The sequence below is a fragment of the Poromitra crassiceps genome, assembly GCF_964638095.1.
Source record: "Poromitra crassiceps genome assembly, chromosome: 4".
In the NCBI taxonomy this organism is placed as follows: Eukaryota; Metazoa; Chordata; class Actinopteri; order Beryciformes; family Melamphaidae; genus Poromitra; species Poromitra crassiceps.
In genome coordinates this window covers 30,033,615-30,048,030 of record NC_139626.1, presented here as the reverse complement: position 1 = coordinate 30,048,030, position 14,416 = coordinate 30,033,615, and the positions used below count along the sequence as shown (strand labels likewise).

Genomic DNA, 14,416 nt, shown 5'->3' with positions numbered 1-14,416 from the left:
GGTTTTAGTTTTTTTAAAGAATTTTTCTCCCATTTTCTCCACAATTGTACTTGGCCAATTCCCCCTGATGTCCCGGTCGGTGCTCCACCCCCTCTGCCAATCTGGGGAGAGTTATAGACGAGCACATGCTTCCTCCGATACATGTGCAGTCGCCAGCCGCTTCTTTTCACCTGACAGCGAAGGGTTTCACCTGTTCACTTCCATTCATTTTCAACACAGCTGTCCGTCTGTCCGTGGAGCACTGATGAAGCGTACGTATCCAGCACATTTGCATACGTTTAATGGACAGAAAGTTCAAGAGGGCTGAACTTTTTCTGGATGCACGTATCGGATGGACGGATGGTCGGATAGTCACTGTCCGTTTAGCCAATCAGAGTCGAGGAGGCGTTCTCAGAGCGGAAATGGTTGAGTGGGTTGTCCGCATCAATATAACGTAATGTTATTTTAACGTTATAAATATCAACAACTAGCCAACAGATAGCAAAGCTGGTGGGCTTCATGGAAACGGCATGAATCGAACTGGTCGACCATTACATCAATCTGGTCATTCAGTGGCATTTTATTGCCACATAAGTAACGTGGCACACAGAGCCAGCTTTCTTCTTCTCTCGGTTTCTAGGCGGGTCGCTGACACCTTCAAGGTGCTTACCGCCACCTGCTGTACGGACAAAAATCTATCTGTCTATCCGTTCTGTCCATTTTCTGACAGATCAGTGTGGCCACGGCCTTAGAGTCATAATCAAATATTTTGGCCCAGAATCCTGTCAGTGAAGGGCAGAACCAGAAGGCATGAGACAGCGTGTCCTCTGACACCTGTCACACAGTGGTGAGACATAAGGATAGAGCTTATGCAACTTATGCTTAGAATAGTGAAGACGATGAGCGACTTTAAATTAAATCAGCTGGTGTCTACTATTAACTGAGCAGAGTCGTATTGATGTCTAATTCTCGGCGTTAGATATGCTCTATGACATCACTTCAAATATATATATGTACTGATGCTTTGGGTTTTTCGAAGCACCAGTAACATGATCCCAACTTACATTCCAGTCTCAGTCCCAATTCAGATATATCCCTCCCATGCTTTTATTCCTGATATAGGCATATATTTCTGGGAGTTTAAATGATCATAGACATCATATATGACACGATCTGTTTTGGAGCATCTCGTTTGTTTTTGGCGGTATGAAGGAAAACCTTCTTGCCCAGTCACACCCGAGCACCCATCCGCCATCTAGCTTCATCATCCGTTTTGCTGAAAAGAAACATTCATGTTCGGTTACGTTTAAAAGGCAACTGTTTGCGTGACTCCTTAAGGTGCTCTTATGCTCGAGCAAAGCTCCGTGGGGGTGGGGCCCCGCGAGTCTCCGTGAGTCACCGTGCAGACCTCGCGCTGGGGGTGATGCCATTATACTCAGAAAGTGATCAGCATGTATTGTGTGCATTGTACAATGGTGAAAACAGCCCGTGAAAAGTCGCAATGAAACGCTGTGCAGTACTGAGTGCGCTTTCACTCTCAAACGACCGCACATCAGCACATGAAGGACTCACCAAACTTGTTTTTACTGAAAGCCGTTTTTACTACTCAGCCCTGATAGCCTACTACTCTGTGCTGCTTTTAATCTCTCTCAATAATGCTCTCAACACAACACATTTACTTGGTGAAATGACTAAAAACGAACAGTTGCAAATCTAAGTTTATAGCCTACCACATGGGTCAAGAAATGTGGCGAAAACACAGCTCAGTGTTCAGGGTTCAATGGTTTGAATGCGGCCATGTTTGGAGAGAAGCTCGCGCTGTTAGAAAAAAAGTCAGGCACAACGCGAGCGGCCGCTGGAGCTAGCGAATAACCACGCCCAACAAATTTACGTAATTTGACGCGCCCGCCCCTCGCTCCACCCCCGCGCCCTTCACGGCAGGGTGAGCATAATTCAGCCTTTAGAAATCACCTAGCTCCAGCTGAATTGTCAGTATATACACATCATCATAATATAAAGATTTAGAACGGAAATTTAAGTTTGAACATTGCAGGCACTTCTCTTTATAGTTCTTGTAAGGACTTACATGTTGTGCTCGAACTAAAGTGTCTTCATTCACTGTCCCCAATTTGTGTGCATGCACGTGTATGTGCGTCTATTACAATCTGAACAGCAGAATCCTCTCAGGCACGTTCATATGTTGTTGTTTTTTATAGAGGAAAGCCCTTTGTCTGACAGCCTCTGGATAATCCTCAGCGCCTCTCACACGTGTCGCTTTCCTTCAACAATTCTCCATTTCAGTGTCGGCGGTATGGCAACAAGATGTGCAGCGTGCAAAATGAATCGTCTGTCCTTTATTTCCAACAAGTTTCCCTCCATCTGAACGCAGCAAACCACGTCACCAAGTTCACGTGTTGACCTCTTCCCCTCCGTGCCTCTCGCCATTTATTGGTGATAATATTGTTATTTCATGAGCCCTGCCACTCCGCGGTTATAGGACACATATGGCGCGGCAGGTTTTATTTAGACTATTCTTCTTCTGCGTATTGCATCTGGCGTGGTATTCGCCTTCGCTTCCTCCGTAGCGAGCGAGGAGGGGGGGAAAAGACGTTCTCATCATATACCTTTGGGCCAGGAATTTTAAGGAGGGGGATGATTGGTGCAATGCTTCATCCTGGGGGAATAAATGTGTTATTCTAAGTCTCAAGATGCCTTTTTGTTTTTTGCTTTTTATTCCCAGGAGAATCACAGGGGCTATTTATTGGGCCATTCTCCCCTCCTGCGTTAAGTTATCTTAGCCTGATGAATAGAATGCCAGTGGGTTGGAAGCACCGGTAACACTTTATAATAACGTTCAGTCATAAGTAATTTATAAGCCTTTAGTTAATGATGAACTAACCATTTACAAAACATGAATATACATTTGTAGATGATTAACTCATTTACTGCCAGGGTCATTTCGGTCTGTGTGCTCCCAGTGCCAGGATTTTGAGCATATTTCCTGATCTTCCAGGACCCACAGAATATTCTGTGCTAGGAATAAAATTACACAACATATCTCACAATAAAGCAGAGACTCTCTTCTTACCCCTTGTAAAAAACTGAAACTCTACCATGTTTCCTTGTTTAGTTACAAGCAGTGGAAGTTAGCTTGTTTTCACTAAAAATGCCCTCCTCGGAAGAGAAATAGGAGAAAAAGAGGTTTTTAGTGAAGGACACCGTTTCAAGCAGAACTCTCTTTTGAGCCTTTTATTTTTTGCCTCAGTGACACATCAGACATATACTGTACAGTATTTGTTTTCCCAAATAAATAAATAAAAAATAAAAAATAAGAGAATGTATTTGAGGGAGCTGTGTCGGTCCATCCCGCCCAGTGAGTGGCTACAGAGAGAGAGAGAGAGAGAGAGAGAGTCTGGCCCCTGGGGTTTCTTGACAGATGAGGCTTGGCCGCAGCCTCCTTGCTACAGTATTGTCAGTGAAATGGAAGAACCTCAGAATAAGTTGGAACCTATTTCGAGACATGGTCTTTCCGAAATAGGTGGTGTAGGACTACACACAGGACTGGGACTAGGACTGGACTGCGCCTCCATCGACTCAGAGTCTGAAAACACAAAATATCAAAGTATGATAAATATGTGCACAAAATCAAATAAATAATTTACTTTTACAGTTGCCATGTGGATTTTTAGCTTAGCTTGATAAAAGCATAAACAAATGGAACCAATGAACCCTTATGTGGTCACACTGACACACTCTCTCTCTCTCTCTCACACACACACACACACACACACACACACACACACAGGAATAACGAGTGCTGTAACGTTACCTGCTGTCACGTTACCTCTCATAACTAACGTTAGCACAGAAGATCACACAATAGCTACGTTAGTGCTGTAAACTTTGAAATGTTTATGTGACACAGACGGCTGTGTGTGATCATTTCATCTCAAACGCGATACAAAAAATAGGCTATTTCTTACCATCGTCATCGCTCTCTCGAAGTGGCACCCATTCCCTCCTCCTCCGATTCATCTGTGTCAGACGGATCAGAACGCTGTGAAGGGGAGCCTTCGTCGCCCTGGCGCTCCATCGTGGAGCAACAACAAAATAAACGCCGGCGTCTTCCTCGCCATCGTCGCCATCCGAGAACTCTGGGTCGGACTCTGTTTCGACCACAGGCTCCATCTGGACCCTGGGCAGGGGCACGGGACGACGAAGCCCCATGGTCTCTTCGATTGTCCGCTGGCGTGGACCGGGGTGCGTGCTGGAACTGGGCCCAGGGGAATCCAAGTGTGGGCCTTGAGGACGCCCAGCAGCGCTGCGGCCACCGCGGCGACCGCCTCTCTTCATCTAGCTACTGCTAAATAGATTACTGCTAAATGGGTGACTATACTATAAATACTAAACTAGCGGGTTCCTTTTATCAGTTTGACTTGAAACAATGTCACAGGCTGGGAAAGTGTCTGATGTAATGTAAACAACCAAAACCTGAAAGTACGTCCGAGTACGTCCTTGGCACAGAACGCCATTGTTAAAAGTACATCCGGGTACGTCCTTGGCAGAGAATGAGTTAATACATGTTATGTTAACATATACAAATGTGTTGTAAGTAATCTCTAAACTTGTGTTCCTCACCTGTTGTAAATGATGGGTAAATAATTTACAATTAATTTACAAAGCTTTCTGCATCCCCTAATCTAAAGTGTAAACCATTCATGACACATAAATGTGTTACATACAAGGGGGTAGCTCTGTTTGTCAAAATTGAAGCCAATGCGGAAGTGTCCTCTTTGCCTGCAGGGGCCGAAACATTGGTTTGTGGACTTGTGTTTTGAAGCCTCAAGTATGGCCTCAGTAAGCACCTTCTTAATGTGTTTATGGTCTCAATCACTAGTTTCAGACTATGTTGATTGACAGGTTGCTTGTCCACTGATCACACAGCTCGCCGATCACGGACCAATAGCCGTGCTCTGTGGGAAACCCCTGGACTTGTGTCGAGATCCAAGATGGCAATGGCCAAAATGCCATACATGAGGCATCAAAAAACAGAAGTCCACAGACCAATGGGTCGCCCCCTGCAGGCCATTTCAAAGAATGCAGGTTTAAGTGCACTTCCACATTGGCTTCCATTTTGACAGAGCTACTCCCTTGTATGTAACACATTTATGTGTGATGAATGGTTTACACTTTAGATTAGGGGATGCAGAAAGCCTTGTAAATGAGTTGTAAATGATTTACACATAATTTATAACGGGTGAGGAACACTTCATTTACTAAAAGTTTATAGATGACTTACAATGCATTTGTGATATGTTAACATAACATTTATTAATTATCTATAAATGTATATTCATGTTTTCTAAGTGATTAGTTCATCATTAACTAAAGGCTTATAAATGACCTATGACTGAACGTTATTATAAAGTGTTACCGAACCACCAAGTGAAGAGCAGCCAGGTGTATAATCATGTCTGTGTCTGGTATAGGTGCTGCCGCCTTGCCCGTGTGGATATGGATTGTCCTGCTGTCCAGTCTAAATATGTCCAGAGAATAAACATGTCCAGAGAATAAACATGTCCAGAGAATAGGAACCAAAGCGATTCTCACCACGCTGTTAGTACACCCGTATTACCATTGATTGTTTGCGCTGACAAGACATTTTCTTCCTGTGTTGCAGAACTGGGCCGGGATGCGCTGTCCATACAAGCTGCTCCGCATGATCCTGGCGCTGGTTTGCAGTGAGTTCTCCGCGTTCTGTTCCCGCTGTTACTGTTTGTTTCATCCTTAACTCTGCGTTTAGTTCACGAGTGTGTGCTTCCTTCCACCTTGAGCGTATTTTTCTTTTTAATTGTCTGCACACCTGCTCACAGCTCAACTTACCTGTCGAGTGTTTATCATCTGAGGGAAGTTTAAAAGCCTCTTATAAGCGAGCATGAGATGTGGCACTTATGTGATCATTGTCGTTGGCTTGGAGTGAGCATTGGCTGTGCTGATTATATACATGCAGCATTGATGGACTGCATTTAAGCATTGTCTCCAAAGCATTTGAGTCATGCTACATGACATGTCCTTTATCACCACACGAGCACCACTGAGCACACTACTGAGCAATATGTTCCGTCCATCTGTCCCGTGCCACAGCCCCACAGTGAGAGTACAGCCAAGCTCTGCTGGAATATCATATTAGTCCTGAAGGGAATAAACATTTTCAAAATGAAAAGATCCTTGTGAGACAAAAGGATTTTGTGAGCTAAACTAACATGTCCTGTTTTTAAACTAACAGTGATTTATTCACCCCCCATACTTGAAAAAAGATTTTTTCTGATTTCCCCCAATTTTCTCCTTAATTATACTTCGCCAATTTATCCCCATGCTGCCCTATTGGCTGCCCCGGTCGCTGCTCCATCCTCTGCCGATCTGGGGAGAGCCGAGACTACAGTAGCACCACCATGCTTCTTCCTCCGACACATGCGCAGTTGCCAGCCGCTTCTTTTCACCCGACGGGGAGCTTCACCGCGGTAGGACGTGGCACGTCCTACCAGTGGATCACGCTATTCCCACCAGTTGGGAACTGGGCTCGCTGGTCGGCCAGTCGCCCCGACCGACCAGAGGAGGCACTAGTGCAGCCCTCCATACTTTGCAGGGACTTGGGAAAGCAGGGGCAGGATAACAGCCAATATATTTTGATAGCATTTCTATAGAATAATTCGAGGATCCATTTGAATCCTCCTGTGACCCATCGTTGCCTGCAGAGCCAAACTTTGTAAAAAAACAAACACTACAGCAAGTATTAACTCTTTTTGGATATTTTCAAGATTTATTAAAGTACTTCTTGCATCATTGAAAATATAAGTAAGCCTAAGTACATTATACATATTGAACAAGTCTAAGTAGCATTAAAAGTACAAGCCCAAGTAGGCCTATGTGATTCTCAGGTGTAACTTTTGCAGGTACAACAAAAGTCAAATACAGGACAGTCGAGTAGACACTGATCTCATTGCTCTTCTCTGTCCCATCCGTCACAGTGAGTTCGGAGGTGGGCCGTGCGGTGTGGCTGCGCTTCTCTCCGCCTCTGCCCTCCTCGGGCCCCCAGCCCAGCTTCATGGCGCACCTCTCGGGGGCCGTGGTGGGTATCAGCATGGGGCTGCTCATCCTGCGCAGCTACGAGGAGAGCCTGCAGAAGCAGTGCTCCTGGTGGGTCATCGTCTTCTCCTTTATCACCTTCCTCCTCTTCGCCATCTTCTGGAACATCTTTGCGTACGAGCTGCTGGGCGTGCAGATCCCGCCTCCCCCCTGATGAAGGCCCCCCCCCCCCCCCCTCTCGGCCCTCCCACTCATACACATTGACTCCAGCCCCGTCCCCGACAAAGCGTTCCCTCCTCGACCATAGTTACCTTACCCATTTCCTCTCGAGTTAGACCCAACTGATATCAATTCACTCAAAACTAAAGTCGACCAAGAATCCTTTTTTACGGATACTTTGCAAATCCAAGAAATATGTCTCTTTTATTAAAGGGGGATTACAGTAGCAACAAGTACAGGTGAAAGCTCCTCAGATACATTTCGAGGAGCATTATATCTTTTTATATATGTTGAGCTCTCATCCACCTTACCAGCTCTAAGCGTCCAGTGAGCATTTTGCCAATGTGCTCTTTATCTTCAGAGCGGGTCTGAAAGCCCAAAGGTGTTTTCATTAGTCACTTCTCTCCTTCACACATTTAAAGACCCCAAGAAAAGAAAATCGGAGCACAGTTCACCACACGTAACCTGACTCGGCCAGATGGGGGCGGTGTTGTTTTCACAACAATACAATACCGCCCCCATCTGGCCGAGTCAGGTTACATGACACGTGCCTCTGGGGGAAAAAATGAAATGTGGGCAGGAATGATGGGAGGAATGATAAAACACAGTCTCCCTTCTCACTGCGCCACCGAGCAGAGCTGCGGGGTGGAATTTCTCTCAAATAAAATAAAATAATAAACATTGAAGCAGTGATGAAATATCATTGTACTCGCGTTTTTTTTTCGTTTTTTTGTTTTATTGGGATCATTGTCGCTTTTTCGAAAATTGCTGGCATGCTAATGGGAGTTAAAGATGAATGAACAGAACCTGTAGCACCTCCAGCTCAATAAGAGACGTCAGTCAGAATGCTAGGTGGGTTAAGAGAAACCTTTCCACAGCATTTACAGGCAGAATGGAGGACAATTATATTGGGCTGTTTTTGAATGCAAAGTTTCTGGCATTTTGGTGGATTTTTTCTTCTCTTTTGGCTTCTATCATCTCCTCAAAGTAGCTCATGATTTGGAACGTCACTGTCATTTTCGCTTCATGGGGTCTTTAAAAAGAAGAAGGCATCTGTTTTATAGACTATGTGCATAGCATGACACCTACACTGTGGAAACAGATAGTGGCAAGAATACATAGAACACACACAAGACACGCAGATGGGAAAAGTGAGTGTTGGAGAGAAGATACGTTGGGAGACGTTTGTAAGAAAATGAGAACTGAAGTGATCATTTCCTCGGCCGAGTGAGCGCCGCCATGTTACTGTGTCATTATGCTAACCACCACCTGGCTAAAGCGCCATGTAAAATATGTCATCCCATGCGCACACACACACATGCACGCGCACGCAGACACACTCAGACGTGCGCGCACACACACACACACACCTACACACACACACCTACACACACACACACACACACACACAGAAACATACATACATATGTACTGGCCTGTTCTCGCTCTAACAGACTGAACTGGGGAGGGCGCGGATGTCTCTGACCTCTCTGACCTGCGTGTCCCAGAGGGCATTGGGGTTTCTGTCAGGCCCAGTCTATACCTCAGTTTGTCATTCTTAGGGACTGTATACTTTTGTAAAGGAATGTACCTATCAAAAAAACAAAACAAGTGTTATGTCCCCGTTTTTCATTTGATAGTGGATGTGTATATTGTATGTTCATAACTAAGAGTATATTTATTTGTATTTCTTCCTCATTTAAGGGGAAAAAAGAAACGTTTCAAATGGTGCAAACTTAATAATGCTATGATTGTTGTTCTTCTGATAACTCCTACTGTACGGCTTTGATCCTCTTGAAAAAGATTCTGTTAGGCAACCCCCCCTCATCCCCCCATCCGGTTTCTTAGACGGGCACCAATGACTGAAGTTCGCTTGACTTTCTACATCTTCAGTGCTTTACAGAATAAGCCATAGAAAGAACTACTTTACAGAGGGGCAAAAGCCAAGGAGAAATAAAAGGTGTTAGTCGGTTGAAACCCATTTGACTGATTGCTGGTGAGCTTCAGTTCACGTTTTTATGTTGTATTGTTTGTGTGATCAGAGGTTGAAAATGATATCTGCATTGTGACGAATTCAACAAATGAGGCGCGAGGTGGAAGACGACAAACTGTGCAAGTAGTAACATGCCTGTGAAACTCTGGACCGTTTCTCCAAGTATGAGATATGGGATATTTTCATGTAGCTACACTCATTTTTACAACTTGTTCGCCGTTCATTGTCAGTTGTCACAGTTAATTTGCACAAATGCCAGACTTCGAATGTTCTCCTCCGGTGTGTGGAGGCCTCACTGCAGCTCTTTTCTGCAAATAACCAATTATTGATAGAGGCTCCCGCCATATATTATGTCTACTCTAGACTGATTCTTATTAGGTCTACTCCAGACTGGTTCTTATTAGGTCTACTCTAGACTGATTCAAGCTTTTGGAAAGCTGAGGCGAGGCAATTACATTTACTCATGCAATGTTCCTTCTTTTCCCCCCCACGCTTTCAATCAATAATTCATTTAAATGTCCACTGGGTGCTTGAGCTTTTTTTTTTTTTTTGATGCATTTGCCAATCTTGACAGTTGGTCATAAATACAGTCCTCAGCACTGGCTTCCACGTAAAATGCGATTAGTAACAGAAGACTCCATGTGTAAATGGGAATCTGCATGAAATAGTCAGAATAAGCCATTTGAAGAAATTAACAACTAAAAAAAAAAAAAAAAAAAAGCCAGTGTAGGGTATTAATGGATTCATGATGGAAACGTGTGTGTATACTATGGAACATTATCGCTTGGGATATCACTATATATATATATATATATATATATATATACATGTTGATGAATAATGCATACTTACCCTGTTAGCTTATAATGAATAGAGAGGGTGCCTGAGAGGAGGTTAACGTGCCTCTTTAACTAAAGATTCATAGGGGACTAATGTGGGTTGTAAAAAGGGCTAGTAAATGGCTGTTTTTTTTGTCAAATGAATGTGGAGATATCCCGCACATGGATGTTTCATACAATACCAGTGTTTCCCCTACAACATTTTTCAGGCCTGGAGGATTTCAAAACGTACCCCCCGGCCGCAACGGTGGGGGTCCTCGCTGGCGACGCTAAACTTTTAGCTAACCTGTTCGCATCTACCGCGTATGTTCGCAATGGCATCCCAAGTATCATCATACTATGGGACACGATGCGAACAGTTGTATTATGTGTGTTTCCCAGGCAACGACACACGTTGACACGTTTTGGAACAGCGCCACAAAATGCTTATTGTTTTGAATGATTTGGCATCTTCTATTACTGTCAACACTAGTATTGTTGTATTGTAATAATATGCCATAAACGTTTATTGAATCTTTTGGGAGAGCAGGAAAAAAAATTATAATATTTTTTTGTTTTGATTTCCTCTTCTGGCCTGGCGGGAGCGTCATTGGCAGGCCTGCCAGGCCTGTAGAATGGTAGGGGAAACACTAAATAATACACCAGAACTGAACTCAAAGGCATACAAATTCACATTGCCCCTTGACCTCAAAAAATGAAACTCGTTCCACTTCTCCTAACTCAAAGCTCAATGCCCCCAGCCTAGTTACCCTCAAATCAGTACGATAAGCGCTAAATTGTTTATTCATGCAAATCTCTCCCTCCGCAACCGGTGCCGCGTCTATGTGCCGACAGACCGCAGTGCCGACAGTCCGCAATGCCGATAGCCCACAAGCAGAACCAGCTGAGCGAAGCGGTGTGCAGCATGTCGGGGGACCGGCTGGAGCTAACCTCTCCCAGCCCCCATGCCTAAACCTAACCTCTCCCACTCCCCATGCCTAAACCTAACCTCCCGCAGACCCTAACCCTAACCTCTCCCACCACCCACGCCTAAACCTAACCTCCCCCAGACCCTAACCCTAAACCTAACCTCTCCCACCACCCACGCCTAAACCTAACCTCCCCCAGACCCTAAACCTAACCTCTCCCACCCCCCATGCCTAAACCTAACCTCCCCCAGACCCTAACCCTAATGTCTCCCACCCCCCACGTCTAAACCTAACCTCTCCCACCCCCCACGCCTAAACCTAACGTTGGCATTGCGGGCTGTCGGCACTGCGGGTGGTCGGGATAGCGGGTGGACACCCTGCAACCATGCTGTGTGAAACATACCATACCATTGTCAACGGAAGAGAATATGAGAGATGCATGTATCTTAATTAAGCAGGTGGGGAACAGCTCGCAGGCGTAGTTTATTAGGTGTTGTCATGTGTGTTAGCCAAATTAGCTTGGCCTGAGCCTGAGCCAAACACAGCGCCGACATCGCGCCTTTAAAAGGCCGCATCGAACCCGCCTCTCCTGCGCTCAGACAGCGGCTCTGCTGAAGGGAGTGGAGGTAAGGTTGTCATCCTCTGCCTGACCTGACGTGTGTGTGTGACAGTTGTGCCAACATAAGAGGCTCGTGAGCGATGGAGGGAGAGCGGCAGTGGAGGGAGAGCGGCAGTGGAGGGAGCGGCCCTCGTAATAAAACGGTGGCGGGCCGGGGCTGTAAAGTAGCTGCGTGTGTGCCTTCATATCACAACACCCCCAATGTCAGGATGATACATGGCTGTGGGCGGCACGGATACAGCAGAGGCCCCAAAGCTCGACAGTAAACCTGACATCTTCCTTTAATAAGTGGATCTGACAGGTTGCGTGATGTTGATTTAATTGCTGTGTTTGAGTGACATATTCGTTTTCAACAATCTAAGGAAGGGGATGGTGAGGGGATCGCATGTGATGAATAGGGGCAGCCGAGCATAACGTGATCCATCACTTTGGGGTCATCCGCAACCTCCCCTCGCTGGGCGGGGAGTCTGCTCGTGCATTCCTTTATAACTGGGAACTGGTAATCTTACCGGTTCAAAGTTCATGAGCTGGGACGTGACGTCACTAGTATTTCCCATTCCAAACTCGTAGGAGCCTCAGGCAGCAGCCCCGACGTAAAAAATCCAAGATGGCTGATCCGCGCAACAACAGTAGTTATAATCGTATAAATGCTATTTAGCACTTCTGTCTTGTTTGTGTCTCATTAAATCAGCTGTACACACAGCACGGCCTACTTCTCTCTGTGTGGACATGAGGCTGCAGTGTTTGTATGCGCAAAATGCCACGAAATGCCTTGTTATCAACTGTTATTGCTAACAATGGCTAGCCTGGCTAGTGAGTGGATCTGACCCGTGAACAGTGAACTTCCCAGCTCAACTTTTCTGCAAATGGAATGCTAAAAAAAACGGATGTGACGTCATTTAGCCTCCACATCCCAGTTCTTTTGCGATAAAGGAACGCACATGTCTGTGTTCATCAGAGGGGTCAGTAAAATGGAGTCAGCATGTCTGTGTTCATCAGGGGGGTCAGTATTAAGATACGCTCGGTTCGTGCCAACTTTGCGTAGACTTTCATTACTTCATCCAGTACTTGTCTGATTCAAAAATGCAACATAACTTTATAGCAGCATACTCAAGATTTCTCTGACTACCGTTTCTTATTCCCAGTTGCTGTATTTCGTCATTGGTGGGCTTTTTTGCACTTATTGTAACGTGGTTAACTGACATGTCGTGTGTGCCATATGTTCTACTGCCATAAACATTATTTGATGCTTTTTTAGGTATTACCTCCTTATGCCAATCCATTATGCCCAATGCCTTGTTATATAAACCCAAAACTAAGCAATGGGCAAGAGGGCTGCTTTGCTGTACAGTATATTCCGCATCATCATCCGTAGCATCAGTCAAGGAAAGAAGCTGATACAGCGCACGCTTAATTTCTCCATCAACTCAAGTTGTTTATATATCCAGTAGCTGCTCTGAATTGCTGCTTGCCAACAAGCAGGCCAGGTTGCCTTCTCTTAGTGTGTGTTGCTACTTAAATGATGGGTAACTCTCAATGCAGGACTGTACAGGCACAAAGCAGGGTACTGTAGGTCTAGAAATGGATACCTAACCTCAAAATACAGAAAAGAGGGTCTGATAGATTCCGTCAGTGTGCTAACTGGCCAGTAAAATAATGTCAAAGTGAAACTCCTGGGACCCCGTGAAGGATCCCTGAGGCTCCCCAGATGACTACAACACCAACCAAAACACGCATCCATGAAGGCCAACGCTTGAAGATTGTCATAGTTCTACAATCTATCCACTATCCATTATATTGCAACTTAAATGTTAAGAATATTAAACTTTGAAGGGGAATGCAACTGAAGTTTAGTTTTTTGTGAACACTGATCAATGTCTCCCATAGCTGGAAACAAGAGAGAAGAGTTTGTCCCTCAGTCGGTGAAGGCGCACTGACGTAAAGCTCCACAGAGAAGAAATGGGTGAAAAAGAAAACGTAAACGGAAGACTGTGACACTATTCAGGATGTCTTTCTGGAGATGAGGCGGCACTTTCCAGTTTGTAACTGATAGCACCGCTCGTATTGGTTTTCTGGTTTCATGTTCACAAATACTGCCTGGACCATTCTCGGTCGTGAAAATATCATAAGTGACCTCTTAAAATGAGAGTTGTTTCCCCTCCTATGGTTTAGTATGAAGTCACATCTGTGCTGCTGTGGTAGTTTTCATGAGCTGCTTACTTGCATTGATAAAATGGTGCCAAGCTTATGAGGTTCGATCTCTAAAACCAGACCAGAGGTTGTGCCAATAAAGCGTTTACAAAAAAAAAGAGCAGATGCTATTTTTCTCTTGGTCATGAAGAAACTAAAGGAAACCTAAATTTACATAAATATGGGTAATTTATATCAAAGTCCTCATTAATTATTTCACGATCTATTGTACTTTTTAAATGTTCTGAACGGAACCATTTTATATTGTATATATATATTTTTGTTTTATTTTGTACTGTTCATTGTACTTGCTTTAATTTAGGAACAATATAAATAAAGAATACTGTGGCAACATCCATGGTCCCACTGCTTCTTAGTCTCTTTTAAGGAACACAGCTGATTTTCAACCAGCTTTGTATCATTACAAAATCAGCAGTATATCAGAACAGTTTTGCAGTTATTCATTTAGTTTGACAGTTATTAAGTTATGGACCAGTGATGTCATTCATGTGCAAATGACATAACTGGTCCACAACTTAAATCAACTCAATAACTGTAAATGAATACCTACAAAACTGTTTAC

The 14,416-nt window shown here is 44.5% G+C and overlaps 1 protein-coding gene across 1 annotated transcript in view; it reads left to right on the top strand.

The window, feature by feature from the left end:
• Nucleotides 1-7,279, top strand: part of rhbdl1 (rhomboid, veinlet-like 1) — a gene marked incomplete at both ends in the record, with an annotated part of 75,210 nt that extends 67,931 nt beyond the window's left edge. The window contains 2 exons of the mRNA XM_083636267.1: nt 5,660-5,720; nt 7,008-7,279. Coding sequence (XP_083492393.1) covers nt 5,660-5,720; nt 7,008-7,279 — 333 coding nt within the window. The remainder of the gene's footprint in view (nt 1-5,659; nt 5,721-7,007) is intronic.
• Nucleotides 7,280-14,416: the final 7,137 nt, after the last annotated feature.